This window comes from Lemur catta, chromosome 7, assembly GCF_020740605.2.
Source record: "Lemur catta isolate mLemCat1 chromosome 7, mLemCat1.pri, whole genome shotgun sequence".
Taxonomy (NCBI): domain Eukaryota; kingdom Metazoa; phylum Chordata; class Mammalia; order Primates; family Lemuridae; genus Lemur; species Lemur catta.
The window spans coordinates 107,177,252-107,204,371 of NC_059134.1; the positions used below are offsets into that span (position 1 = coordinate 107,177,252).

Consider the following 27,120-nt stretch of genomic DNA (forward strand, 5'->3'; position numbering starts at 1 on the left):
CTGAGCTCTGAAGAGAAGATTGGATGAACCATGTTGGACCCTTGGAATCCTTTGAATGAAGTTATAGCTCAGTTCTTGATTTTTTCCCCCCGGAGAGCGTGTATGGGAAGATGTCAGACTGGAATCTACTTAGGGCTCTTTGAGGCTCACTCAGCACACAGTGCTGACCTGGCCCGGTATGTTGTGCTCCATCTCCCATCTTTCATTTTTTTAGTTTTTGGAGACACAGTCTTGCTGTTGCCTGGGCTAGAGTGCCGTGGCGTCAGCCTGGCTCACAGCAACCTCAATCTCCTGGGCTTAAATGATCCTCCTGCCTCAGCCTCCCGAGTAGCTGGGACTACAGGCATGTGCCCCCATTCCTAGCTAATTTTTTCTGTATGTATTTTTAGCTGTCCAGCTAATTTCTTTCAATTTTTTTAGTAGAGACGGGGTCTCGCTCTTGCTCAGGCTGGTCTCGAACTCCTGACCTCAAGCGATCCTCCCGCCTTGGCCTCCCAGAGTGCTAGGATCACAGGCGCCTCCCATCTTTCTTGTGTGAGGTCCCGGCGAGGGCCACACGGTGGACAGCTTCGCATAGGTGTGGGATTCGAGGCAGATTGGGTTTTCTCTTGTTCAAGCCTCTGTCTCGGACCCTAGAACAGCTCGACACTGATTAGTGAGGGCTGAGTTGAATTTGGGCTGTTTTCGGGCCGTCTTAGCTGGGCTTGCTCCCTTGTTTATTTGTGCCTAGCTAAGGGCTGTCTGGGGTCTTCGGGGTGAAATTCAAGAATTCTGGCACAGACTTCCGAGTCCTGGCAGCATGAAAGGGTGCAGGTAGCTCACACTCGCGGCAACTCTTCCTAAACTGCTTTCTTGGAGGCTTGGCAGAAAGAGTTGCGAGTGAGACCACGGATAGGCAAGATTCCAGCTGGCCGTCAGCAGAAAACCCTCTTCTTTCTTCACCAGCTCGGTGTGAGGCAGTAGGTGTGGGAGGTGTGTACGCATGAGTGACGTCTCCCAGGGTCAGGGACAGGCCTCCTGGGGAGGTGGGTGTCACAGGGTGCCCACTGCAGTCAGCCTCAAGAGCACAGGCAGGAGACTCACTTGCTGGGCCCCAGCCGGCTCCATTCGGTCTGGGAGTGCTGGTCAGCTCGCCCCGTCACAGAAGGCCCCGGGCAGGGCACGTCTTCATTTCCTCGGTCTGGAAGGCTGGAAGTCCAAGGTGCCAGCAGGGCTGGTTCCTGAGAGGCCCCGTCCTGCTTCCAGCCACGGTCTTTCCTCTGTGCACAATTCCAGCGTCTCTTTCCATAGGGACGCCAGTCCTGTGGGATCAGGGCCCATCCAACCTGTTAACCTTGGCTCCTAAGGGCCCCATCTCCAAATACTGTCACACGGGGGTTAGACCTTCAGCTTATGAATTTTGGGGGTGGCAGTTCAGTCTGTAATGGGGTGCCTCGTGGATCACGAACATGGGCACCTGCTCTGCAGTGTGCTGGGTTGCGAGGCTCGGGAACTGGGACTGGGGGTATTTGTGTGACCAGCACCCCAGACACTCCTGCGCCCTCTTTTTCCTGTAGGTACCACATGGAATGTTTGGACCCCCCGCTCCAGGAGGTGCCGGTGGACGAGTGGTTCTGTCCAGAATGTGCCGCCCCTGGCGTGCCCCCTGCCACAGGTAGTGCGCTGCCCCCTCCCTCTGGTGGCTGAGTCTGCGGTCCTGCGGCAGGACTGTGGGGTGGGGTGGCTGTGGGGTGAGGAAGACTGCCAGGGCTTCCTGGGAGACGGCTTCTGTCGAGCTCCTGCGCGGGGGTGGAGGAGCTTGGTTTGGCCAGGCTGTGTGGGATCGGTTGACTGGGGGCTTCCAGTCCTCAAGGTGTGGGGGACCAGCCTCTGGTGAGAAGCCCCCGTCCTGCTGTGCAGAGCCCACCCTGGCCAGGGCTTCTGAGCGGTGGGCAGCCCGCAGGGTGAGGGTTGTGACGTGTGTGTTTCTCTTCCCAGACGCAGGCCCCGTGAGTGAGGAGGAGGTCTCCCTGCTCTTGGCCGACGTGGTGCCCACCACCAGCCGGCTTCGGCCTCGCACAGGGAGGACCCGGGCGATTGCTAGGACACGGCAGAGTGAGAGAGTGAGAGCAACTGTGAACCGGAACCGCATCTCCACGGCCAGCAGGGCCCAGGTGGGTGGGCCAGCACCGAGGCCTGTCCTGGTGCCGGCACTGATCGCAGCGGGCCTGTGGGAAGGGCTGGGACCAAGGGGTGCATCAGCAATGCGGGATCGAGGGCCACCCCTGTGCGCCAGCCCCGGTGGCTCTGGCAGCCAGCCTCCTGGGGAGCAGGCGAGCACCATGCGTGCTGTGTTGTCCCCTGTGGGCGTGGGCTGAGGCGGGGCCGTGTCACACAGCAGCAGGAGCCAGGCGCTCAGGCCAGGCACAGCTCTGAGCTGGTCCCAGGCATGAAGGGGCTGGGGCTCATGAAAATCCCCTGCATGGCCCAGCGCCAGCTCCCCGCCCTCTGCCAGCACCTGAGTGCACCTTCCTCACGCGGTTCCTGGCGCCATTTCAGATGTTCTCTGGGGACTCCTCCGCCACAGCTGTTCCCACCTGCCCCCAGACAGGGCACCGGCAGGAGAGGCTGGGAGGGCGGGTGGAGGGGCATGCTCTTCCTCTCCGGTGTCAGGGGTCGCCCTTGACCTGCTTCATGCTGCGTGCAGAATGGATTGGGAAGGCTGTGGGGCCCGGGGCCCCACCACAGACCCCTGCTGTCCCTCTGGCTCCTCACTCCTTCCCTGTATGGCAGTGTTTGTCACTCCCTTCCCTGTGTTCTGGCCACTGGCGCTCACCGTGGGGCGCACTGCACCTGTTGAGAAGGGAGAGGGAGGTGGTGTGGGGGTGGCGGCTGCGCCCAGGGCTCTCCAGGCTCCCTCGTGGGTGTGTGCTGGCCCAGCCCTGTCGCTGCCGTGCTGCGGGGGCCCTGCTGACCGGGTGTCCCTTTGCCGTGTAGCACGTGCCGAGGTACCTCATGTCTTCTCTGCTGGATGAGACCATCGAGGCCGTGGCAACTGGGCTGAGCACTACAGTGTGTCAGTGCCCTCTGGCACCGCGAGCCCCAGCCAAGCGGAAAAGGAAGACAGGTAAGCTGGCAGGGTGGCTGCCTGGGTCCCCACGGGCGTGCTGAGCCCAGCTGCACGTGCGCACCCCCCTCAGCAGTTCCGCCCTGCAGGCCAGGGCCGTGGTCATTTCCATGCTTTCTTTCTGCAACTTAATTTTCTCAGCCAAAGATGCCATGCGGAGGCCATCCAGGCCCAGGGCTGGTCTACTAGTCTGTGCTGCCTCTGGCCCTCGTGCTCGAGTAACGGGCGTGGGCCTTCTGCAGCCACACTGCCTCTGCTTTATGGAAGAGTCTGGGGAAGAATTGCTGTTACTTTTTCTATAAATGTGTGACAGGATACTCCAGTGAGGCCCTCTGCCTGGGCCTGTGGGGAGAGTTGAGGTCACTAGTTGAGCGTCTCGTCTGGTTTCGGTTCAGTTCCATTCAGGCTTCCTCACCGTGGAGGGGTGTTCCCTTGCGTGAATATGCCGCAGTTTGCTTGCCCATGTGCCTCTTGGGCACTGGCTTGTGTCATTTTGAGGCCATTAAGCATAAAGCTGCTGTGAATATTGTAGCACACATCCTTTTGTGGGCAGTTGCCTTGATTTCTCTTGGGTAATGTGGAGCAGAACACCTGGATCATCGGGTAAATGTGGAAATTGCCAGGTCTTTTCTCAAGGCGACTGTGCCACTTTATGTTCCCATTCGCAAGGTATGAGGGTGGCAGTTCCCACGGACTGTCCCTTCACTCTCAGAATGGTCAGGCTTGGTTTCGTCGTAGCAGCGGGCTGGTCGAGACGGCCTTCAGGCATATGCCCTGCCGGGCCCTGTGTCCTGGACATCGATGCTGCTGTGCCGGCGTCACTGCTGTTGGGTGCGGTGACAGGCGCCAGGCGTCTTCATGCCGCCAGTGTGGTCTGGTCTGCGGCTCAGGCGCTTTAGGAAAAAAGCGCGTTTTCCTCTCAGCGAGAGTCGGAACTCAGAGCCCGAGTCTGAGCTCTGTGCGGTGGCGGGTCGATGTTTCTAGGCCTTTTCCACGAGCAGAGGGAGGAGATGACCGCCTCAGGTCACCGTGTTACGTGCAGTTAAAATTCAGGCTTACAGGGTTTTTATTTCACTTCTGGTATGAACATCTGCGTCTCCGTTTTCTCATGTCAGAAATCCCCTTGTCAGTGCTGACAGCGTGAGGACTTGTTTATCTCATCCCGGTACATAGACGACAGTCTCGGAACAATGGTGATAGCGAATTGCTACCCACAGTGTGATTAGAGACAGGAGTTTAAGATTGTTTTTCTTTTTGTCCCTAACATGTATCCCCCTAGGCATGTGTAGTCAAAGTACTTCTAAGATAACTTGGAAGAGTTCTTTTATTAAGACAAACATGTATCATTTGTTTTATTTTCCTTGAGTTATTTTTTGTTTTGCTTGCTAGTGATTTTTTACACTTTTTATAGACGTATGCCAAGCCTGTGTAAGTGTGGGGAGAAGAAAGTCGTGAACCCCCACTTAACCACCCCTCACCCAACTTCTGCCGCTCACGGGCTGGCTTGCTTGTCTCTGCCTCCCCCCGCCATGGTTGTGAAGCGTGTCTGCCTCTTCCTGCCATCATCGTGTCACCTGCAGCTATTTTGCAATGTGGTCCTAAAGGGAGGGTAATGAATTGTCAGACATAACTGCATCACCACTGTTACACCGGAGAAAACGGACGGTAATTCCTTAACACCAGGGAATAGCCAGTCAGCACTGAAGGTTCTAATTGTGTCATAAATATGGTTTTAAAAAAAGTAGTTTGTGTCAAGATCCAAATCAGACCCCTGCTGGGACTGGTGACAGCGTCTGCCGGGTGCCCATCCCCTTGCTGCCCGTGGTCCGTGGGGGAGACCAGTCCTCTGTCGCGTGGAGGCTGCGCCGTGGCTGGTCCACAGGTTCCCCGTCCTTGGCTCCTGTCTGCAGGTGGCTGGTCGGAGCTCAGGGGCTTCTCTGGTTCAGGCGTGAGTGCAGTTTGTCTGCCAGGGCCCTGGGCTGTTGGCGCCCACAGCAGCTGCAGGTGCTCGGGCACCCTGAGTTCATCGATGTTAGAACAACGTGCATCGTTGCTGTTTGGGTTGGCCGGACAGTAGCCCACGAGGAGGGACTTGCCCTCACCCACTGCTGGCTTTGCAGTGGCGTAGTTTAGACAGACTAAGCAGGGTAACACTTTGGTTTGTTTTCCTTTATTTACCAGTTTTCAAGTAATTGAGTTGCTTAGCAGCACTCTCCAACAGAGATCAGTTAGGGTTTTTAATTGATCTCTGATAAACTCATGAATTTAAATATTTTTGATGTATTTTAATAACCTACATCTCTAGTGCTGCATGGTGCTGGCGCCTCTAGTCTCAGCTCCTCAGGAGGCTGAGGCAGGAGGATGGCTTGAGCCCAGGAGTTGGAGGCTGCAGTGAGCTGTGATTGTGCTACCACACTCCAGCCTGGGAGACAGAAAAATAAATAACAGACTGTCTCAAAAAATAAAATAACAGACATCTTGAGTGTGAAACTGTCTTAATGGGCACCTCCCTTCCATGCTGAGATTCCTGGTCATTTTCCTGGGGGTGTTGGGATTGTAGAATTAGGGTACCCCGTGGTTGTCCATAGCAGCACACCCAAGATAAGGGATTTGGACTGAAATACTGGATGTTTTTACAGTTAAAAACGTTTTCAGTCTTTGGGGTATGTTACTAAAAATGTGCACCGAGCTCAGTTGTTTTAAAGTCTCTAAGGAGAGGTCCTCTGTCTGGTCGTACCCAGAGGCGCAGAGCAGGGTTGTTGGTTTATTTGACTTGTCTTTATTGACGCTTGTTTTTTCCTAACTTACAGTCAAGTCTAGAATATGTTCAGGGAAGTCGAGCTCTGTCCTTAAATGCTACCTTGTTCCCTTCTCCCTTTGGGAAGCATTATTTCTTAAATTACGGTTTACTTCTCCATTTAAAAAGCCCAAGCCAGTACTCTCGGTCCTGGTCCCGCAGGGCGCTGTGCCCTCAGGCCAGGACTCACAGCTCGGAGGTGGGGAGGGCCCAGCACAGAGGGAAGCACAGACTTTCAATGTCCTCTTTTTAGGAAGACGGAAGAAAGGGCAGGGAAGAAAGAAAACCCCGTCCAGGGCATCTGTGAAAAGTAAGCGCCCAGCGACAAGACCTAAGAAGCGCCAGCGTCGCATGAGGAAGAGAAAAGGGAAACAGACAAAGGTAACACTTTGAGAGTAGTGTTCAAACTTTTTGCCAGTTTTAATTCCTTCCTGTACTTAAGTAGTAGGGGTCACGGTAATAGCTTCTTTTCTGTATTTACTTAAGGACTCGCGAGTAAAAGTGAACGTGTGTGTGCTGTAGATTGAAGACGGGCTTGAGACAGAGGTTCCCCGGGGCCCCTGGGGCTGGGCACACTGAGGGCGGTGTGACTCCTCCTGGCCAGGGCTGGGCCCCCAGGGCCGGAGCACCGAGCCACCTTCCTGGGGTCATCAGCAGGCTGGGGCGCCCTGTGAGAGCCAGGCTGGGCACGAGGCCTCTGGGGAGGCCCAGCCGAGGTGCTACCAGCACGTGTTGGCAGGGCTCTGTCCCCTTCCTCAGGGCCACCGCAGCCTGGGCCTGGGGTGGCGCCTCCATGTTTGCGAGGGGACTGTGTAGTCGTGGGCCTTTTCCCAGTACCTCATCCCCACTGAAAATTCTCAGTGGACATCTATTTATTTTTACTTGACACAGAACAATTATGCATGTTTATGGGGAACAGTGTGATGTCTTGACACATGCATGTATTGCATAATAATCAAATCAGGATATCTAGCATACCCATCACCTCATGCGCGTACAGCCTGGTCGCGTGAAACGTTTTTATATGTACAGCATAACAGGCTGAGTTGCAGCCAGCGTTGGAGTGCTTGCTCAATCTTTGTGTGAATTTATATTCAAGATCATTATCCATTTCCTAATAAATATAAATGTATATAGTATATATTTATATAAAATTATATTTTAGTTATAAATGAAGTATTTGAACATCTGGCTTGGTTACTCATTTGGACAAAATTCCCCAAGTAGAAACTAAAGCTATGACCACATGTAGGTGTTCGTGGGGCACATACCTCTTGTTTCCCAGTTCTCTGGTCACCAGGACGCCCTTCCCTTTCCACGGTGCCCTGAGACTAGGGTGGGACCTGTCTGTGTGTCCCTGCCTCTATCCCTGTGCCTAGCAGGTTCCAGAATGTTCCAGGGTTCTGGGACCACTGCCCCATGGCATGCAGTGGCAGAAGGAGGGTGCGCAGCCCTGGGAGGGGCAGCGCCTGCCTCAGGCCTTGCAGACACTGGTCCCAGCCCTTCGTGGCTAGAATCAGAAGCTGTAGCATGTAATCCTCTTGGGACGTTTAGTAATTCGGGAATGATTACAACTGAGATGATGTTTGACACCCGGGACTGCTCCCCACGTGGCTTTTAACTGGCACCTGTCGGCTCCCTCTTTGTGAGATCTCACTTCATACAAAATACCGCATGGTGACAGTGACACTGAAGTGCCACCTGATAGTCTGCAGCAAGTGTGGCTTACAGGTGTAGATGTTAGGCACACTCATTCATTCTTTGTGGTTCAGTAAAACCTGTAAAATTTTATGATTAACGTATACAGAGCCCTTTGGCTTTGGTTCAGTATTTACTGAGCCTGGTGTGTGATGCTGCTCGTTAACACCTCGTGGGGCATCGTGGAACCTTTACATTTTATTCCTTATCAGTCGTTCTTTCTCTTTGTTACTTGGGTTCAGAGTGAAGTCACTGCTCGTTCTCGAATCGCGAGGACGCTGGGCCTCTGCAGGCCGGTGCGTGGAACCTGTATCCCGTCGGTGTGCAAGACAGTGGACCCTTCGCTGGGGCTGATGCGAGCGGAGATTGGCGCGGCCTCTCTGTCCGTGTTTGGAGACCCCTACGAGCTGGACTCCTTTGATAGGTGACTGCATGGGGTGATGTCCTGTGGGGCACCGCCTCGTGACTGCCTGGGGCTGTGGGCACCTGTCGTGTATGCGTGAGCCTCAGGTGTCACGTTTGTAAAACTCAGGTGGCAGTCCCCGTCCCGCAGTCATCCTCAGAGGCAGTTGGGCGGCACAGCAGAAGCCTGGGGCATGGCCCGAGGGTTGTCTGGGGGTGTGTCTGGGCAGCCTGCCTACCCTGCGTGTCCATTGTTGAGTCACAAGCACCACTCACAACCAGTGCTTGGCCTGTCCTCCATAGCACTCTGTCTCTGGGCCAGGGGACCTGGGGGCCGAGGGGTCACCTGTCCCCCTTGGCCTGTGTTCTCCCCTCAGCAGTGAAGAACTTTCTGCAAACCCTCCTTCCCCTCTGAGTGCCAAGAGACGGGCTCTGTCCCGGTCTGCCCTGCAGTCTCACCAGCCCGTGGCCAGGCCTGTTTCCGTGGGGCTCTCCAGGTGCGTGAGAGCAGGGGTTTCTGGCATTGGTGGGTGGCAGAGCACAGGGGATGGTGGTCCCGGGGTGGCCACATTGGCCTGGCTGGCACTCTGTGACTCTCGGTGGCCCCAGCACCTCCCCTTGGCTTTGACACAGGTGCAGGCAGCTCTTGGGGTGTGGGATGCTGCAGCCGCCCGCGCCAGGGCGTGGCAGAGAAGCTGCGGGCCCGCCCACCAGGGCTCGGTGGAAGAGCCACAGCTCCGTGAGCTCTGCCAAGGGAAAGGGCTCAGGCAGGGGGTGGCAACCCTGGTGAACCAGGCTGTTGTCAGGGCCACAGTCACCCCTTGGCCAGTCTTTTCTCTTGTGGACCCTTAAGAAAAAGAACTGGCCAAGCCGCCCGGATGCGTAAAGATGTTCGTCTGCCAGCCCCTGCCTTTCGGTGCAGCCAGGGCTGGCAGAAGCATCAGAGATGACTTTGCCCCAAACACCTGGTTTCCCTGTAGTGGGAGCTACTTGGTGGGCCTCCCTCTTTCCCCCCGGGGAGCGGGGGCCTGGCCCTGCTCTTCTGGCACCTGCCTACGGCTGGGCTCGGCGGGGATGCCCGGCTCCAGGGGCGCAGGCAGGGACACGATGGCAGGGCCCAGCCTCGGGTCTGTGCCCACAGGAGGGGTCTCCCTGCCTCGGCGCCGGAGCCACATGTGGAGGAGGCCCCCGTGCCTGACCTGCTGGGGAGTATCCTGTCGGAGCAGAGCCTCCTGATGATGAGTGGCGCCGACGTCGTCATCCACCGGGACGGCTCCCTCAGCGCCAAGAGGGCAGGTGAGGCCCCAACCCCGCCGTGCAGAACAGTCCTGGGACCTGTCGCCTTCCAGGTGGCTTCCGAGTGGTGGGGGAGAGCTGAGGTGTTGAAACGCATTTTTCACCCAGCAAGCAGGGCTGAGGGTCGCGATTTCCTCAGTTCTCTCCACTGATTTCCCAGCGCCCTGCCAGGGGAGGGGGGATGATGGCGGAGTTTCCAGGTCAGCCAGATGCTCACAGAACCACGGCGGCCTCAGGAAGACCCTGTCTGTAGACCCTGAGGGCCTGGCAGGGTGTGGGGTAGGTCTGGCAGCCCCTCCTGTCCTGCCCCCTCGTTAAGGGCCCGTGACTGGATTGGGTGATTCATAACTGTTGAAGCAGAACAGAAAGACGATTGGCAACAGCGGCAGGGCATTCGAGACAGCCCAGGCGCCCCGCCCCCCTCACCCACGGCACTCCCCAGGCGTGGAAAGGGTGTGGAACTGTCCCACTCAACAAGCAAGTGGGAGTTTAAGGTGCTTTGGTAGGCTGAGACAGAAGGATTGCTTGAGGCCAGGAGTTTAAGACCAGCCTGGGTGAGACCCCATCTCTGAAACCATAAGAAAAGTCAGTGGTGGCTGTGCCTGTTGTCCCAGCCACTGGGAAGCCTGGGGCGGGAGGATCAATGGAACCCAAGAGTTCAAGGCTGCAATGAGCTATGATCATACTGGACAACAGAGTGAAGCCCTGTCTCAAAAAAAAAGGCGGGGGGGATGATTTAAAACAAAGTTCTGGTAAAACTTAAAGAGTGGGTGGGAAATGATTGCCATTTGACTTTTTGTTTTTTAGCTCCAGTTTCTTTTCAGCAAAACTCAGTCGTTCTATCCAAAGTGGAAGAAGGGTCCAGGTCCCAGGACTACCTGCAGCCTGGAGTACCGCCCTCAGGGAGCCCGGCTCATTGTGTTTGGGGGAGCGGGCCGCAGAGCTCGGGGTTGAGCTGTCAGGGCAGGTTGGCCCCATCCTACACCCCTGCCCGCACGTCAGGGGCACCTGTGAGGCTGGACTCATCGGCAGCTCCTGGGCCAGGTCAGGCTCAGAACTTGTCGAATGGGAGCGGGCCTGGCTTAGGACAGAGTGCCAGCCCGCGCTTCAACGGCACCAGCAGGCACGCGCTGCCTCTGGGCTCCACCTCATCTAAGATCGCCAGCGGTCGTCCTAACCATCCATCTAAAAGCGCAGTCCTAGGGCATGCCCTGAAACCAGCCCCCAGGAGAGCGGACATCTCTGAGCTACCCCGGATACCAAAGATCAGAAGAAACGAGGGTGGCAGCAGACAAGATGCAGCCCCCGCCCACGGGCAGAGCATTGAGATCCCGAGCGCCTGCATCAGCCGACTGACAGGCAGGGAGGGCCCCGGGCAGCCAGGGCGAGGTGCCCAGGCAGAGAGCGAGCCCAGCAGCAGGGCCCCCCAGGAGCCCAGCAGGCACACAGGCAGCTCCCGGCCCCCGGCCCCCAGCTCCCACGGCAGCCTGACCCCTCTGGGGCCCTCACGAGGGAAGGGTGTTGGGTCGACCTTCGAGAGCTTCAGGATCAATATTCCTGGGAACACAGCACATGCCGGCAGACTCTCCAACCCCGGCTTTTGTAACACATTCCGGCCTGTGGACAGCAAGGTGCAGAGGAAGGAAAACCCTTCGCCCCTCTTCTCCCTCAAAAAGACAAAGCAGCTCAAAAGCGAGATCTATGACCCGTTCGACCCCACCGGCTCTGACTCAAGCCCCGCCAGCAGCAGCCCTGAAAGTCTGGGCTCCAGCCTGCTGCCGTCCGAGATCACGCGGACCATCTCCATCGATAGCCCGAAGGCCCCGGCCTTGCAGGCTGTGCGCTGCGTCACCTCCTACACGGTGGAAAACGTCTTTGGCGTGGAGGCTGTGCCCACTCGCAGGCCGCCCTCCGGTGTGCTCCAACTCCAGGGCGAGGGGGCCGCCAAGGGGTCCTCTGACACGGAGCGGGAGGGGCTGGATGAGGAGGGGTCTGCGGAGAGCCAGGGCACTGCTGCCCGGGTGCTGAGGCCGTGCCCCCCGGAGTCTTGGGACGAGGAGGACAGGGCGTCTTGCGGCACCTTCTTTGGCTCTGAGGAGCGGACGGTGACCTGTGTGACTGTCGTGGAGCCAGACTCCCCCCCCAGCCCGGACGTGCCACAGGCAGCCACCCACAGGGTCGTGGAGCTGCGGTCACCTTCCCGGTCCCGCTCCACGTCCAGCTCCCGCGGCAGGAAGAAGGCCAAGAGGAAGAGGGCGGCCAGGGAGCATCAGAGGACGCGCTCTGGGACCCGCTCCGGCTCCAGGGACAGGAGCTCTCGGTCAGTGTCCCCGTCAGTGGCCGAGGACCACACCAGGAGGCACCGGTCCAAGGGCAAGAGCCGCAGGTCTTCCAGCGACCACGACCGCTCCAGCAGCCGCGAGAGAGCTAAGAGGAGGAAGGACAAGGACAGGAGCAAGGAGTGGCGGCGAGGGCCCTGGGGCCACGGGCGCAGGCCGTCCCGGTCGGGCTCTGGGAGCCCCGGCAGCTCCTCCTATGAGCACTACGAGAGCAGGAAGAAGAAGAAACGGCGGTCGGGGTCCCGCGCTCGGGGGAGAGAGTGCTCCCCCCACAGCAGCCTGGAGAGGCCGCACAGGCACAGGCACCAGCGGGAGAGGAGCCGCGAGAGGAGCCGTGAGCGGCCAGACAAGAAGGGGAGCGTGGCGCGGCCGCGAGAGAGAAAGCGGAGGTCTCGGTCACCCAGCTCAGAGCACAGAATGCGGGAGCCCCGGCGGCCACGTTCCCGTGAGAAGCGGCCCCGGACCTGGTCCCGCTCCCCAGAGCGGAAGGCGGCTGTGCGGGAAGCTTCCCCAGGCCCCCGTCCACCGGGGGAGCCCAGGCAGGATGGAGACCACAGGCCGCCAGCCCTGGCAGAAGCAGGCGTCCCTCCAGAGCTGGCTGTGGCCGTGGCCCCCGAGGCCCCCTCAGAGGTCCCCCCTGCCCTGGAGGTGCCGGCTGAGTGTGTGCCCGATGACCTGGATTACGGTGACTCCGTGGAGGCGGGGCACATCTTTGAGGACTTTTCAGGTGACACTGTCTTCATCCAGCTTGACGACATGAGCTCCCCACCTTCTCCCGAAAGTACAGACTCCTCCCCAGAGCGAGACTTCCTGCCAAAGCCTGGGTTGCCTCCAGCCAGTGTGGCCATGGCTGCCATCCAGAGGGAGGTGTCCCTGATCCATGGTGAAGACACACAGCCCCCGCCGCGGGCAGAGGGCCCCCCGGAGCAGCACGCACTTGGGCAGGACGTGGCTGAGGCCTCCGTGGTGCCGGTTGTTCTGGGTGTGGTGCCCGTGGGGAAGGAGGACGGCCCCTCGGAGAGTGGGCAGGTGCAGGAGGTGGCGGGGCCTGAGGAGGCCGTCCTGCAGCCCCCCCTGCTGCGCTCCAGAGCCCTGGTGAAGAGAGTCACCTGGAACCTGCAGGAGTCGGAGGGCAGCACCCTGGCGGAAGACAGAGCCCCGAGTGAGTAGCACTGCCAGCTGCCGCCAGGGCACATGCTGGGCTGCAGGCGGGTGTCTCCCTGGGGTCTGGCAGGTGCGGGTTGCGGGGCAGGGAGGCAGTGACCTGAGAGTGAGCTCACACCTTCTCTGCCTCCTCAGCGCTGGGCTCCACCCCCAGGAAGGGACAGGTCGTGGGTTAGCCTGTAGGCCTTCCTCGTGGGGCACTTTTTCTGGAGCACTCACCTCCGACGTCTGGCCCTCAGGGACGCCCCTTCACAGGCCGCAGAAGCCCCGGGAAGGAGCCTGGGATGTGGAGGACGTGGCCCCCGCGGGCGTCAGGCAGGCGACATTCTCCGAGTTGCCTCCTCCCGGTCACGTGCTTCCGGAGCCCGGGTTCCTGGACCCAGACCCCTCTCAGGTGGGTGCCTGGGCTGGCGGCATGGGCTGTGCCCGGCTGGCACTGAGGCCACAGGGCTTGGCCAGGGCTCAGCAACTCAGCAGCGGTGTCCTTTGCAGGTCTATAGCCCTGACACGCCTGCTACCCCAGCCCAGCTGCCCACAGGCTTCCCGCCCTGCGTGCCGGCCGGCCAGCCCCCACTCCAGCCTATCCTGCAGGGGGCCTTGCCGGTGGCGGGCTGTGGGCCGGCACAGAGCCTGGCCCCCGTGCTGCCTGTCCTGACCTCAGCCCCGGAGCCAGCCAGCCAAGCCACCGTAGCCAGCAACTTGGAGGAGAGGACCCTGGCCCCCAGGCCAGCTGCAGAGAAGACCAAGAAGGAGGAGGTGAGTCCCGCCCCTCCAGCCTCCCGGGGCTGGGTTTCTGGGTAGAAGCCAGCCTAGGTGGGCCTCAGTCAGGACCTCGGAGAACAGACAGATTTGCCCCTGGTGCCTTTGGGGAACCACGATGCCCTCACCAACGGGCCCCCAGGCCTCTGCCCTGGTCCTGCCCAGTGGGGTCATGTGCACATCCTTGCTCCTAGTACATGAAGAAGCTGCACATGCAGGAGCGGGCCGTGGAGGAGGTGAAGCTGGCCATCAAGCCCTTCTACCAGAAGAGGGAGGTGACCAAGGAGGAATACAAGGACATCCTGCGCAAGGCCGTGCAGAAGGTGGGCCTCGAGTGGGCAAGCGGGGCTGCACAAGCGTGTGTTCAGGAACCCCTGAGGTCAGGGGCAGCACGTGGCTACACAGGGTGGTCAGTCACGAGTGTGGCAGATTGGTGCACTCTTGTTGACACAGACTGAGGTGTCCGAGTGCAGCCCATGGGGCCCAGCCAGATGCACGGGGGCCATGCTGCCTCGTGCTGGCTGCGGGTTGCAGTCCACCACCTCTGCCTGGAGCCGCCTCTCGTAGCTGCGCAGGGAGACGCGTGTTAGCATCTGCACCGGGACCCTGACTTGCACGGCTTGTTAAACAGACGATACTAACATCGCCCAGTCCACGGTGTACAGCAGGCTCAGCGCATCTCCCACCAGGGTCTGGGCTTGGGTCCTGCCTCCTCCCGGCCCGTGGCACCTGTGGGTCCCTCAGCAGCCCTGGGAGGTGGCAGCGCAATGGGACAGGGGTTTGCAGTGGGGGAGCGGCCCCTGCCTCGCTGTCTGGATGCTGGCACCCAGGGCCTGCTCACAGGGAGGGCGGGTCCTCACCGAGGGTGTTTGCTGTGAAAGGACGTCTGGGTAACTGTACCTCTTTCTCCAGATCTGCCACAGCAAGAGTGGGGAGATCAACCCCGTGAAGGTGGCCAACCTGGTGAAGGCCTACGTGGACAAGTACAGGCACATGCGCAGGCATAAGAAGCCCGAGGTCGGGGAGGAGCCACCGACCCAGGGGGCCGAGGCCTGAGGCCGGGAAGCTGTGGGCAATGACCCTGGGGCTGGTGGCATTGCCGTGTCTTGAGTGGCAGAAAACTGGGGATACCATCTCCTGCCTTCAGGTTCCCGTGATGGTACCTGGTGTCTGCACCTGTCTTGCTCACAGTTTAAACTGGACCTTTTTATATGTGTATTATAGACACACAGTTTCCATTGTGTTCTAATTTATCAAAAATGCATTATCTTTAGAAACTTCTTGATTGACTTAATACTTGAAGGTAAAGCCTTTGGTGATAAGGGGTCTCCTGGTTGGTGGGGGTGACTGATAAATCTTGGGACGGCCTCCTGCCAGCAGCCATTCGTGTATCAGTGTCTGAATTGGGAGTTCCCTTCTCTTTGCCAATTATGTTGTGCTCCTGTAAATAATTGCTCAAGTTTGCGCTCAACTCACCCGCCTCCCATGAGGCAGGCCAGTTTTGGTGGAACCCAAAGACTGGGGACAGCCACTGGGTGCAGATCAGAGCTGGCCATTCATGGGGCCATGGGGAGTCCAGGTATGGCCGCCCTCCCCAGCACACCTGGTGGGAGCAGCTTCCTCCCAACACCTGCCTCTCAAGGGCCTGGTGTTCTCTGAGCAGTTTGTTGGCTCGGACGCGTCTGGCTGGAGTTCCTGCACTGAAGACAAGCAGTGTGGGTGTGCAGGAAGGGCCACCGTGTGCGTGGGTGCAGTGTCATCTCCCTCCCTGGGCCCTGGCAGCTCACATGGGCAGGTGGCAGGCAGCTGGGGCACTGCCAGCAAGTCCTGGCTTCCAGGGAGGGGGAGCAAGCCTGGTGGTCCCCACAGCCAAGGGGACACGAAGCCCACCCCAGTCAGGACACCAGCACTGGTTCTGGGGCTCTTTTTATTAGACTGGGGAGGGTTGGGGTCCAGCCCTAGGCGGGTTGCTCCAGCTCCATGAGGAAGCGCTCGATGTCATCGTAGAGGCTGTTGGTGCTGGACAGGCAGAGGCTGAGGCTGCTGTCGAGGGAGGACACGCCTTCGCGCTGCACACCCTCCAGGTAGGCCCGGCACAGCCACGGCTCCAGCTGCGGGAGGGCGTCTGTCAGGGCTGGGCACTTATGGGGCTGCGAGCCTCCCCCGCCCGGGGCTTGGTCTCACCTTCACCAGGACCAGGCTCTTCTCCTTGGGCCTCCCCGCAGACAGGTCCTGCCCGAAGCCCAGGTAGATAGTGTAGTGGGGGGAGCCCCGGCGCTGCCGAGCCCGGAATTCTACCAGCTCTAAAGGAGGGGCTCTGTTGAGTACCTGGCAGGCAGGTGCTCCCAGAGAACCACCTGGAGACAGCCCCCAAGGCAGGTCCCTCACTGACCTTGGAAGAAGGTGCCAAAGTTGAAGATGGGGGTGTCACAGTTCCGTGGCAGCAGGCGGGCAGGGGTAGAGGGGCTGGCAGAGCCCAGGGGGCCGCCCACCTCCCAGTACACCTTGCACTTGCCCATGCGCCGGGCCCACAGCCACAGCCCCCGCATTTCCAGCTGCAGCCCGGGGGCCACGTGCCGCAGCAGCTCCTCTGTGTAGCGGAGCTGCTTCTGGTCAGGGAGCTCCACAGGGCTGGGGAACGCCACGTGCTGGGGCTCTGCAGCCTGGACAGCCGGGCCTGGGGGGCCGTACAGGAGCAAGCAGCTTGGGCGCCCCACTATCTCCTGCAGCACTGCTCGGCCTTTATACATGATGGTCACATCCAGCACCCCCAGGCTCGGCTCTGCACAGAGTAAGCTGTGTGAGCGGCAGGGACGGGCAGGGAAGGGATGTGCCCACCCCCAGCCCGGGCACTTACCTCCCGATGCGGCGTGGATGCTGGGGCCGGGGGCCGGGTGAGTCTCTGCCTCACGCGGGGGCTCTGGAGCCACACCCAGGCCTGCATCTGGAGGGGGCTGCCTGAACTGGCATCTTGTCGTTAGGTCGGGGGGCCGGGGCTCGGAGATGGGGGCAGCTTCCACCGCCCACGCTGAGTGCAGCTCCCCAGCAGGGAGCCCTGGGCCTGCGGAGGAGACGTGGAACTGCCACACTGGCCCCCCTCTGCCAGAACCGTTTCTGCTGGACCACCCCTGTCCTGCCTGGTTCGCAGCTCCCCACTCCCCACCCCTGGGGCCTGCAGCTACTGCTCCGGGGACCCTGCGCCAGCATCCTTCACGAGTGTCAGTGCTGGTACAGTGGGGTTCCTCCCGCTCTCCCCAGGGCTCTGTTAATCCTGCCTACCCCTCCCTCTGGCACTGCCTCCTGCTGGGCAGAGACCCCCCACTCACCTCCAACACAGCCCCCGCTCAGGGCCAGCCCCTCGTGGCCCTCTCCAAGAGCCTGGGGGGGGTCCAGCGCTACCCCACGCACAGCTTTCAGATGGTCCCCAAGGCAACTCTGCTGCATGGCCTGGAGCAAGAGGTCCCCCGCGTCACCAGCTGGAACGGGGCACGGGCCTTGCAGCTCAGAGCCTCCTCTTGCCAGGAGTGGCCCTGGGGGCCCACCCTGCAGGGCAAAGATAGGGTTGGCAGAAGCACTCCTGTCCCCCACACCGCCCCAGGTCCAGCAGGAGGTGGCAGACACCAGCACCCAGGGGAAGCAAGCAGAGACTACCTGTGTGCTTGGGGCACCCCCGAGGGCATCTTCCTCGCTGTGGTCGATGCCTGGGCCTTCTGAGAATGGGGTGGGCGTGTTAGGCCCTGGCTGTGATGGCCTGAGTAGCCCCGTGGATCCACTCAGCCCAAGAGCACCTTGAACTTACTTGCTAACTACCCCACACCCGACCACCAGGCAGCTGGCCCAGGCCAGTTTCTAAAACCACCGGTCAGGAGAGGGCGCCCTCCCCTCCCCCCCCCCCCCCCCCCCCCCGCACTCCTGCAGGGCTGCTCTGCCCGGATCTGCCTGCCTCCCTGGCCCCCACCCACCGGTGGCAGTCCTCACCTCTCCCGCCCAGCTCAGAGCAGAGCGCATACACCTTGTGAGGGTCGGCGGGGTCCCAGGAGTTGTCTTGTAGCATCACGAAGCGCCGCGTGCTGTGCAGTGCACAGCGGAAGTTGGTTTTCCAGCCTGCGCGCTCTGCAGCCTCGGGGGGCGGCTGGTCACCTCTGTTGCTGCTGGGTGGCCACCTGCCACGGGCCACTGCCCAAGCCTGGGGAGGAGGACAGAGAACGTGGGCCCGGGGTGGGGCCCACGGGTCCTCTCGTGGGGGGCGGCTAGTGTCTCACCTTGAAGATGCGCGCGTCGGCCTCGCCCAGGTCTTTGCGTGCAAAGTGCTTCCAGGGGACGCGGAAGCGCGTGTGGGCCGTGTCCAGCCACTGCAGCCCCTCGTAGCAGCCACTGCTGATCTGGTGCAGAAGCCACTCTCCAAACAGCACACGAGGAGCCCCCCTGCAGGTGGGGTGGCCAGGTGGACTTAGGGCCGTGGGCTGCAAGGCACTTGGGGATGTTGGGGTGGCAGGCCAGCCTCTCACCTCTCAGGAACCAAGGCCATCGCTCCCTCTACAAGGACGGTCTGGGGAGAGTCAGGTTGTGTGGCAGGGGTGGCAGCCAGGTACTACAGCAGCTGAGGTAGGGGCTCTTTGTCACTACAGGTGTCCGGTAGTGTGGCCAGGTGTCAAGTGGGACCCAGGTATTAACAGGCGTTAGTGGTCACGTGTGTGGATAGACGACTTGTAGCTACCAAGGTTGTCTAGATGTGGATTCTTGGTAAAGGTGGCTATCGGTGTGACTGCAGGTGTGGCAAACACATGAAGTCACAGGTGTTGACCCAGCGTCCTGGCCTGGACAGGCAGGTGCAGGCTGGACCCTGCGGAGACACAACGGGAGTGGCCTCGTGGAGGGGGCGCGCCCGGAGGCTCCCCGGGAAAGCGAAACCGAAACCGCGCGTCGCGGGAAAGCGAAACCTAAGCAGCCGCCGCGCGCGCCCGCTCGCCCCGACGCGCCCGCCCGTCCCCAGCTGCTCGGACGCGCCCCCGCCCCCGGCCCCGCTCTGCAGCGCAGGGAGCCCCGCCGTGGGCTCCAGCTCGGCCTCTCGCTCGCGTGGGTCGGGGCCCCGCGTACCTGGGCGCCGGAGCCGCCTGGACGGAAGTTTCTTCTCGCGGAGCCGCGGGTGGCCGGCGCTTTTATGGGTGCCGGGCGGGGGCGGGCGCGCCGGGGGCGGGGCCTGGAGGCTGCAGGTGCGGCGGCCGAGGTCACGCGCCCGGGCAGACAGTTTCGCGGGCGCCGCCCGCGCCCCGGCAGCTCGGAGAGGGGTCCCGCGCGCCCGCTCCTCGGGAAGCGCCCGTACGCGCCAGGGGTCGGAGTCGCGGGCGATTAATGGGACTGGGCGGTACGTTGGGACGAACCGGGTACTCCGCGGACCTAGAAGTAAAACCGGACCCCAGACAAAACCAGGCCCTTTTTGCGCTTTTTAATAGGGTGACGGGAGGCGGGTGTGCCCGGCGGAGCGGCAGCCGTCCGGTTTGCATTCTTAACCTTGGGAGTTGTTCAGACAAGAATATTCACATATTCTCGAAATTAAAACATTTGGAAAGGAATTCGTGGTGCCTTTTCACAAGGAAAAATGCTGGTGACCCACAGGGGACAGTTTGATGGCCTTGGGGTGGAGGTCCGGCCTAGGATCTGCCCTGAGGAAGTCAGCGGAGGGAGGTCTGCCTCCCATCCGCGGCTCCCACCCCCCCCCCCCGCCCGCAGCCTTGGGCCCCGCACACGTCCTGGCACCACCGCGCGCCTCCCTCCCCGTACCCCTTCCCGCGCCCACGGCCTGCGACCCGCGCCGCGCTCCGGCCACACTCGGACGCGCCCATGTCTCCGTCCAGGAGTCTCCGCGGGGACCTTAAGCGCCCGGCGCGCAGGGTGCTCACTGCCGCGTCCCCGCCCACGGGCATCGGGCTTCAGAAGGGACCGTCACCCCTGAGAGGTCCCAAACGACCCTCCTTCTTCCGGGGGGGGTTGTGTGGACTCCTCAACACCCCCAGGAAAAGGCTCTGCATGTTGGGTCTGGAGGGGCAAACCGAAGCCGAGGGGCTGCCTGCGATTTCCCAGGGCAGGGGCCGTGGTTAGACCAGGAAAGGAACTTCCCGTCCGCCAGCTGGCACGAAGCCGCAGGAAGCTCAGCGGCCGGGAGGCGCAGCACACATGGCTTACGGGAAGTGCTGCCCGCGCTCTCAGGGTGCAGGGCCACCGGCCCGCCCCTGCCCCGCGCCCCCGAGAGCCAGCGGGCCGGTGGGAACCCCCTCCCCTGCGGACTCTCGCGCACCCGCCTGACGTCTCGCCCGGAGATTCGAAAGTGTCACTTTATTCTGCGCAATGAAGGGCGGGGGAGTGCGGCCAAGCGCGCGCTAGATGTAGGTGGAACCGGCGCCGGGCTCGTCGTGGAGACTCCCGTCGTAGGGACTCCCGTCGTGGAGACTCCCGTCGTGGGGACTCCCGCCCCGGCCCGAGTCCGCCTCCGCGTCCTCGTCTCCGCTGCCCTCGTTGCCCGAGTCGCCGGCGCGGTCCGCGTCAGTGCTGGGCGCGTTGACGACCACGTTGGCCTCGGCTCCGATGCCCTCACCGAACCACACCGCCTTGTAGCCGCCCTCTGGCCGCCGCTCCTTGGTCAGGATGGATCTCACGGCGGTGGGGCTTCCCCCAGCCGGGACCGCAGGCGACCCCGGGGCACGGCTGCGGGGTGCGGGGCTGGGGGGCGCAGGAGGTTCGCGGGGCGCGGGTTCCGTGGCCCTGGGCGGTGCCTCCGCAGTCTTGGGGCTGTGCCCAGGGCTGGGGGCGGGTGCCCAGTTGGCCTCATGGCCATCATGGCCATCGAGGAAGGCCTGGTTGTCAAAGTCGCCGGGCTGGTGATCCTGGGTGGGGGAGGGTGGAGCGAGGGTGTGGGCGGAGCCCCCAGGCCTGGGCTGTGACTCCCCGGCAGGCGCCTCCCAGTCTTTCTGACCCTGGGTCTCTCCATCCATCTACACCTGTCCCTCTCCTTCCCCCTTCTCCTACCCTGTCCTGACCCCCCAGCCCCCCAAGAGCCTCACCAGAGCCAAGCGGGAGCAGCACTTGAGTCGCTGGCCGTAGTGCTTATGGACCAGGACCGCCAGTCCCAATAGGGCCAGCAGCAGCAGCACGCCCAGCACCCCGCCCAGGGTCGCCATGTCCCCCACGGAGAAGCGCTTGTCCTCAGCGAGGCCACCACCTGAAATCCCTGCCGGAAACACCACCTCCCACTCACCGCTAGAGCACCCAGGCAGCTCCCACCAACCTGTGCCAGGCTCAGGGCACCCTGGACACCATCCAGGCCTGGGCCACCCCCCAGAGCTGAGGTTCTGGGGAGTGGGCTCTACTGCACCCCCGCTAGGGAGCTGTGCATCCCAGCGAGGCCCTGTGTGACCCCGGGAAGCCAGGCTGCTGAAGGGCAGGGCAGGGATGAGGTGGGTGCTGCCAGCTCCTGGTGGGAGGCAGGGGTCCCACACAGTAGGAAGGGCCGTGAGGGCAGCACCCGGGTCGTGGGGCAGATGCCCCTGGGGATTGTGGGATACCCTGGCCCCGAGATGTGGTCTCTGCCCGTCCTCCACACGTCCCTGCTTGCCTCACTGGGCCCCTGGACCTGTCTCTGTCAGACCAGAACGGACCCCTCCTTGGGGTTGCATGGGGTGAAATCCATCCACTGGGGTGGACCCTGCCCTATAGCATTTCCTGGGACCACCCAGAGCCCTGAGTAAGGGAGGGGAAGGGCACATGCCAGGCAAATGGGTTGGGGCAGTACCTGAGGGCAGGGAGCTCCTGCTGGGCCCGGGGGGCGTCGTCTGAGAGGTTCCTGGCTTGGGGGTCTGTGCTGAGCCCCCGCCGGGTGTGGCTGGCTGGGAGAAGGTGCTGTTTCCCACACTGGGGGGCGTCGTCCGAGAGGTTCCTGGCTTTGGGGTCTGTGCTGAGCCCCCACCGGGTGAGGCTGGCTGGGAGAAGGTGCTGTTTCCCACACTGGGGGGCGTCGTCTGAGAGGTTCCTGGCTTGGGGGTCTGTGCTGAGCCCCCGCCGGGTGTGGCTGGCTGGGAGGAGGTGCTGTTTCCCACACTGGGGGGCCCCTCAGGCGTGGGTGAGGCAGTTGGCCTCAGAGTGGTACCTGAGAGTGGGCGAGGGCCTGTGCTTCCCCCAGAGCTGGTTGTAGAGGGTCCCTGAGAGGGCCCGGTGGGCCTGGGGGTTTCCACAGTGGTATTGTTCGAGGGCTCAGTTGTTCCTCCAGCCCCTGGGGGACCTGGGGGGCCAAGGACAGCACTTGGGCTTGCCCCGGACCCCCTGGCAAACCTGCCCCAGGGAGGGAGCCACCTTGCCTGGGGGGACCCCAGATTTCCCCTGGAGGCTTACCTGTGGACGGGGGCTCCTGTTCGGAGACTTGTATTTCAACAACCGTGGTTGCTGTGCCCAAGGTCACTGTGTTGTTGGCCTCCACCTGGGGTAGGAAAGGGACCTGTTCCTCCTAGGCCCCTCTTTAACGCCCTATGGGCCCACACCCTTGGAGACACCCACCTGCCCTGCCCTTCACCTCTGCATAGAAGACCCCCAGCTGTGCCAGCGAAGTGGTGGTCAGCAGGAACTCTCCGTCCATCCGGAAGTCAGAGTGGTTGGTGACTCGATACGTGATGGCCGAGTTGAAGTCCTGGGACAGCTCCGGTGAGTCCTGGGCGCAGGCTAAGGCCCATCCCAAACCCACCCACACAGAGGGCAGGCCAGGCGGACCCAGGGGCCAGGCAGGGTCTGGGTTCCTGGGCAGGCAGGAGGGGGCTGCTGGCCGGGTGGGGGCAGCGCTTGGATGTGCTGCTCACCGGGAAGTCCGGGTCCTCAGCCTGGATCCTCAGGACCTCAGAGGGGGCGGCTGCGTCCTGGACAGCAACACCCACTCCAGAGCCTGGCGCCAGGGTGCCACGGTACAGGCTCTGGGGGAAGCGGGGCAGGCTCCCGGTGGCAGCAAGGACCTCCACGGTGACTTGGGTCACGGAGTAGCGGGCGAGGTCGGCCTGCTCGGCCTGGGGGTTGGGGGAGGCAGCAGTGACAGGAGGGCGCTGAGGGTTGAGCTGTTCTGCGGCCGGCTGGGGCTCAGGAAGGCCCGCCCGCCCCCGCTGGGACTCACCTTCACCACCAAGAGGAAGGTCGTCGGGCTGGGAACGCTCTGGGCCATGGTGAGGTTGCCCGATTCTGGGCTGAGGGCAAATGTGTCATTCACGTTTCCTAGAAGGATGGTGGTGTTTGGCCCCTGGTCCCCATGTCCCAGCTGGCTCTGCCCAAGGTGGGAACAGGGAGGGTTCCGGGCTGTGGTGGGGGCCGGGGCCAGTCTGCACTCACCCCTAATGATGCTATAGATGATGCGCTGGTTGATGGCCCGGTCCCCATCCTCAGCGTAGATGGGCCCAGGACGCAGGACAAGCGGGGACGGCTGCGGAGGGAGGAGGGAGGAGCACTGTGGGGCTGCTGCAGGTGGCCCGGCACCTGTGCCCCTCCAGGTCAGCGGGGGTGCAGCCTCCAGGGCTGGGGAGTGGGTGTCATCCCGTCCCTGCCTGCCAGGCCAGTCCTGTTGTCCCAGCACCACGGTCAGTGACGCCCCCTGGACTCCCTAACGAGGCAGGTTGCCCAGCGACATTGTGTTCAGTTTGAACAACGCTTGTCTTGACAGGCGAGCAAACGTTTGGGATGCGGGATTTGTAGGGAGACCCCGGTCTCCGCCTGTTGTGCACCAGGGGGGCCCTGAGGGTCTGCAGGTGGCCTGTGCGGCCCCAGCAGGGCTGTCGGCTGGGCAGAGATGCAGCCGTGCCTTGGGAGCACCAGCGTCACCAGCCTGGCTCTGCCCCCAGGACGCGGGGCCCCTGCTCCTCACTGTGACCTCGGGCTGGGTCTGTCCATCTCACCACCATGCGGCTTGGAAGGTTCACTTGCCAGGAATGTTCACGTTTGTTTCAAAATCACAACCAAAATTGGCGACAGCTCCATCAGGGAGCCCAGACCCCCGTCCCGACCCTGCACCTCGTGGACCCAGCCTGAGCCTGACTGCAGCCGTGGACTGGCCCCGCCCCTCTCCTGAGCCTGGGCTTCCCCCGCGTCACCCCGGGTACCAGCTTGTGTCCCATGGGAACAGCCCCGTGGTACTGGGCCTCGAGGCAGACGTAGCCATCCGAGAAGGTGCAGGGCAGGAACCACGGGGGCCGCAGGTCGGCTGGCAGCACCGTCAGCACCAGGGTGGCGGTGGCCGTGTGGCTGGGCTCTGCGTTCTCCTCCTCAGTGTCCTGCAACAGCCCGCCCTGCTCGCTCAGGCCTCGGCACAGCCTGGGGGGCCTCGAGTGCCCGGGACTCGGGGCAGAGCGAGCTGCTCACCCGCACCAGCAGCCGGAAGGTCATGTTTGGCCACTTGTAGACGTCCAGGGACCGGTCCAGTCTCAGCGCGGGGCGGTTTACACCCGCCAGGGAGAAGAAGTCACTGGCGCCCTGGGGAGGGTGGGGGAGGGCACATCCTGAGACTCTGCGAGGAGGGTGCAGCTGCAGAGCCAGAGGCCCGGCCCGGGACGGGTGGGGCAGCACTGACCAGGGTCACTTCTTGGAGGGTATAGAACAAGATGTCATCTTGGTCTTCGTCCGTGGCCTCCAGTTCTGTCTCAGCGATGACAGTAGAGTTCACTTTGGTGTCCTGGGGGTGAAGAGGGGCTTGGTCCAGCCACGCGCATACCCCTGTGGACCCTCCTGGAGGCCAAGCCCCCCGCAGGCTCCACGCCCACCTCCTCCACGGCTGTCTCTTTGGTTGTGAAGGGAAACACGGGGGCGTTGTCATTGACGTCCAGCACCGCCACGAACACCCTCAGCTGGGTCACCTGGGGAGGGCGTCATTAGCCTTTTCCTGCCGGCCCCTCCCCAGCTAGTCATTCATTTGTTCACCCAGCAGATGCGGGGAGGGCCTGCAGTGCAGCGACACAGCCCTCGGTGCCAGACGCAGCGGCCAGGAGGGACAGCCCCTCCCCGTGGCGCCCGCGCCAGCACCAGCAAGAAGTCATTTGTAAAGTGTTCTGAAGAAAAAGGACACAGGAACTTGGTGGTGCAACCAGCAAAATCTCAAGTGAGAAAAACCGCAAAACAATTGAGTTTCTTCAAAAATAAGTCTCCAAGAAAAAAGACCAGAGCAGAGAACCTATAGACTAAAAGAAACTTAAAAAGCCAGCGCCGTGCATGGCTCACCCCTGTGACCCCAGCACTTTGGGAGGCCGAGGCAGGAGGACGGCTTGAGCCCAGCAGTTGGAGACCAGCCTGGGCAACATAGCAAGACCCTGTCTCTACAAAAAAAATTTTTAAATTATCTGGGTGTGGTGACGTGCTTGTGGTCCCAGCTACTCGGGAGGCTGAGGCGGGAGGATGGCTTGAGCCCAGGAATTCAAGGTTGCGGTGAGCTGTGATCACGCCTCTGCGCTCTAGGCTGGCCACAGAGCAAGACCATGTTTCAAAACCAAAAAAAAAAGAAAGAAAGAAAGAAACTTAAGAGAAATATCGACCAGTTGCATTATATGGACCTCGCTTGGATCTTGATTCAGACAAAAATCTTCAAAAGACCCTCTGAGACAAGGGGAAGCCGCAGCTGCTTCCTGGCGTGCAGCATGAGGGGCCGCTGCCCTTCCCAGGTGTGGCCGCGGTGTGCTGCTATGTTTAGAAAAGAAGTGTCCTTATCCTTTAGAGACCTGTCCTAAGCGTTTGTGGGTGAGGTGCTGCGAGGGCGCCAAGCTCTCCTCTGCAGGTGTCCCCAGGGAAAGGCTGGACCAGCGAAAGGGGGGCGGGCGGCGTGGGTGAGGGTGGGTGCAGCGCAGCACAGGGGGCTTGGGAGTCCCCCGAAGTGGTCATGCGTGAGCACAGGCGTGAGCAGGCGCGAGGAGCGTGCACACGGGCCCAGCTGCGGGGCAGCAAGTTCAGCTTTGACTCCGAGTGAGGGAAGAGCCTGGAGATTCCGGGCAGGGCAGGGCTCGCCAGGCCCCCCGGGGACTGCTGTGCGTGTGGAGAGTGGGTCGGGTGCACAGGGCAAAGGTAGCAAGTGGACCGCTGGAAGGTCCCCTGAAAGGGGTGCAGGTGCCGAGAGCCTGGTGGGGGTTGGAGGCGGGAGAAGTGGGGGTTCTGGGGCCGGCTCAGGCAGGGAGGGCAATACCCACGGTGCCTCCCTTGCGGGGGGCGTAGGGGAGGGAGTGGGAATCTCAGGGCCGCTGGGCAGGGGCCACTGATGTCAGGGACAGGGCGTCCACAGCAGGGTCCTGAGTCTGCAGCTCAGGACAGAGTCTGCCTGGAGGCAGTGTGACATTTGAAAGCAGCCTGGATGAGGTCACCAAGGTGTGGCCCCTGACAGGCAGAGCAGAGCCCAGAGCCCCCGCGGGGGCGGGAGGGGGCGGGGCAGGACTCACCACTGTGTCCCCACTTTTGCACTCCAGGTGGGCCTGCAGCAGCGCGTTCTCCTGTGGAGGCACATGGGCCTTGGGAGTCACCTGCCAGCAGCCACAGCCCCTGTCCCCACTTCACAAGTGAGGAGACTGAAGTCGAGGGGGCAGGTGCTGGCCCAGGGTCCCCGTCATCTCTTGCTCGGGCCTGAGGGCCCTGGCTGCTCCATTCCCCAACGGCCCCCCCACCCCTGCCCCTGTCAGGGCCTGAGAGGGGTCAGCCACTGCCTGGGGGCACAGAGCCCTTAGGCCCTTCTGGAAAAGTGTGACCCAAAGATCCCCAGGGAGCCCTTCTCCAGGGAAGCGGTGTGGGTCCCACCTGGTCCCTGGGGGGGCACACCCCACCCCACCTGCAGCCCCACCTCGTAATCCGGAGTCACGTTGAGAAACAGCTGGTTCCCCACGATCCGAAACGCGAAGAGGGTGGACGAGGCTCCGAGGGTCACCTGCTGGCCGTCCGGGACGTCGATGTCAACCAGGGGCTCGGTGAGGTTCGTGTTCTCTTCCACTTCGAAGAAGGTCTTGCTCACAGAGCAGACTGCGGAGCGGGAGAGGAGGGTGGGTGCCTCCAGCCCCGCCCCCCCCGCCCCGCCCCGTCTCCCCCTCCCAGCACGTACCCTGGGCCTGTGCCTCGGCCCCCGGGGGTCGACCAAGCAGCCCCATGAGCAGCAGGGGGGGCCACAGCTGGGCCCAAGCCCCCATCTTGGCTGCCGGCACCTGGCAGGAGGGTGTCAGCCAGTCTGGCCCCAGGACTGGCGCAGTTCCTGCCTCAGCGACCTTCGTCCTTGCCAGGCACCGCCCCGATTTATGACCCTCATGGCTGGCCTCCACCAAGGGGGCTCCCGCTAGCCGGCCCGGTCCAGCTCCATCAGCAAAAGGACGAGGTGTGGTCCTTTGGCCCAGGCCGGGCCCTGTGTGGGGTCAGCAGGGGACTCGGCCGGCAGGCACCAGCAAGCAGCTGCGGCTGCTCAGAGTGCTCGGCCAGGGGCTGGCGGTAAAGCCTGGGGGTGGGGGCACAGGGTGGGCGGGGCCGGGAGGGGTTGCTGGGGAGAGAAGGCAGGGGAGGGGGCTCAGCCTTCTGTCTGGATTTCC

At 62.1% G+C, this 27,120-nt stretch overlaps 3 protein-coding genes across 7 annotated transcripts in view; 1 reads left to right on the forward strand and 2 right to left on the reverse strand.

Annotated features, from left to right (window-relative positions):
- The window catches only part of PHRF1 (PHD and ring finger domains 1), a 29,280-nt gene extending 14,439 nt beyond the window's left edge, over nt 1-14,841 (forward strand). For 2 of the 3 annotated variants that reach the window (XM_045558503.1, XM_045558505.1), the window contains exons 7-18: nt 1,557-1,654; nt 1,978-2,153; nt 2,977-3,106; nt 6,157-6,284; nt 7,844-8,025; nt 8,381-8,500; nt 9,145-9,299; nt 10,107-12,800; nt 13,042-13,196; nt 13,295-13,558; nt 13,756-13,884; nt 14,474-14,841. In XM_045558503.1, the coding sequence (XP_045414459.1) occupies nt 1,557-1,654; nt 1,978-2,153; nt 2,977-3,106; nt 6,157-6,284; nt 7,844-8,025; nt 8,381-8,500; nt 9,145-9,299; nt 10,107-12,800; nt 13,042-13,196; nt 13,295-13,558; nt 13,756-13,884; nt 14,474-14,617 (4,375 nt within the window). In that variant the 3' untranslated portion in view covers nt 14,618-14,841. The remainder of the gene's footprint in view (nt 1-1,556; nt 1,655-1,977; nt 2,154-2,976; nt 3,107-6,156; nt 6,285-7,843; nt 8,026-8,380; nt 8,501-9,144; nt 9,300-10,106; nt 12,801-13,041; nt 13,197-13,294; nt 13,559-13,755; nt 13,885-14,473) is intronic. The other variant, XM_045558504.1, reaches the window with a different exon arrangement.
- Nucleotides 14,842-15,471: 630 nt separating this feature from the next.
- Nucleotides 15,472-18,751, reverse strand: IRF7 (interferon regulatory factor 7). Of its 2 annotated transcripts, none has more exons than XM_045558507.1 (10): nt 18,659-18,751; nt 18,070-18,404; nt 17,824-17,986; nt 17,540-17,747; nt 17,213-17,271; nt 16,888-17,008; nt 16,419-16,622; nt 15,954-16,343; nt 15,746-15,864; nt 15,472-15,672 (listed from the first exon to the last, which is right to left on the reverse strand). In XM_045558507.1, the coding sequence occupies exons 2-10, from the start codon at nt 18,087-18,089 to the stop codon at nt 15,520-15,522; spliced, it is 1,437 nt and encodes a 478-aa protein (XP_045414463.1). In that variant the 5' UTR covers nt 18,090-18,404; nt 18,659-18,751; the 3' UTR covers nt 15,472-15,519. The 2 variants fall into 2 exon arrangements, with proteins under 2 accessions (XP_045414463.1, XP_045414462.1); XM_045558506.1 differs by having other exon boundaries at nt 16,888-17,104.
- Nucleotides 18,752-19,877: 1,126 nt separating this feature from the next.
- Nucleotides 19,878-26,805, reverse strand: CDHR5 (cadherin related family member 5). 2 transcript variants are annotated; one of them, XM_045558508.1, is made up of 15 exons: nt 26,646-26,805; nt 26,391-26,566; nt 25,996-26,046; nt 24,340-24,432; nt 24,150-24,251; nt 23,942-24,052; nt 23,683-23,853; nt 22,919-23,009; nt 22,707-22,804; nt 22,402-22,602; nt 22,122-22,235; nt 21,944-22,028; nt 21,348-21,833; nt 20,620-20,786; nt 19,878-20,442 (listed from the first exon to the last, which is right to left on the reverse strand). In XM_045558508.1, exons 1-15 carry the CDS (start codon nt 26,728-26,730, stop codon nt 19,939-19,941), a joined length of 2,535 nt encoding a protein of 844 aa, XP_045414464.1. In that variant the 5' UTR covers nt 26,731-26,805; the 3' UTR covers nt 19,878-19,938. The 2 variants fall into 2 exon arrangements, with proteins under 2 accessions (XP_045414464.1, XP_045414466.1); XM_045558510.1 differs by lacking the exon at nt 23,683-23,853.
- Nucleotides 26,806-27,120: the final 315 nt, after the last annotated feature.

Coding starts and splice junctions, on each gene's coding strand:
- IRF7 (XM_045558506.1), bottom strand. CDS start 18,089: ATGGCCTTGGTTCCTGAGAG. Junction 17,748..17,823: donor CCGACGCGCGCATCTTCAAG/GTGAGACACTAG, acceptor CCTCCTCCCCAG/GCTTGGGCAGTGGCCCGTGG. Junction 17,272..17,539: donor CTCTGAGCTGGGCGGGAGAG/GTGAGGACTGCC, acceptor CCCCATTCTCAG/AAGGCCCAGGCATCGACCAC.
- CDHR5 (XM_045558508.1), bottom strand. CDS start 26,730: ATGGGGGCTTGGGCCCAGCTGTGGCCCCCCCTGCTGCTCATGGGGCTG. Junction 22,805..22,918: donor CATCTATAGCATCATTAGGG/GTGAGTGCAGAC, acceptor CCATCCTTCTAG/GAAACGTGAATGACACATTT. Junction 22,603..22,706: donor CCTTCCTCTTGGTGGTGAAG/GTGAGTCCCAGC, acceptor CCCAACCCCCAG/GCCGAGCAGGCCGACCTCGC.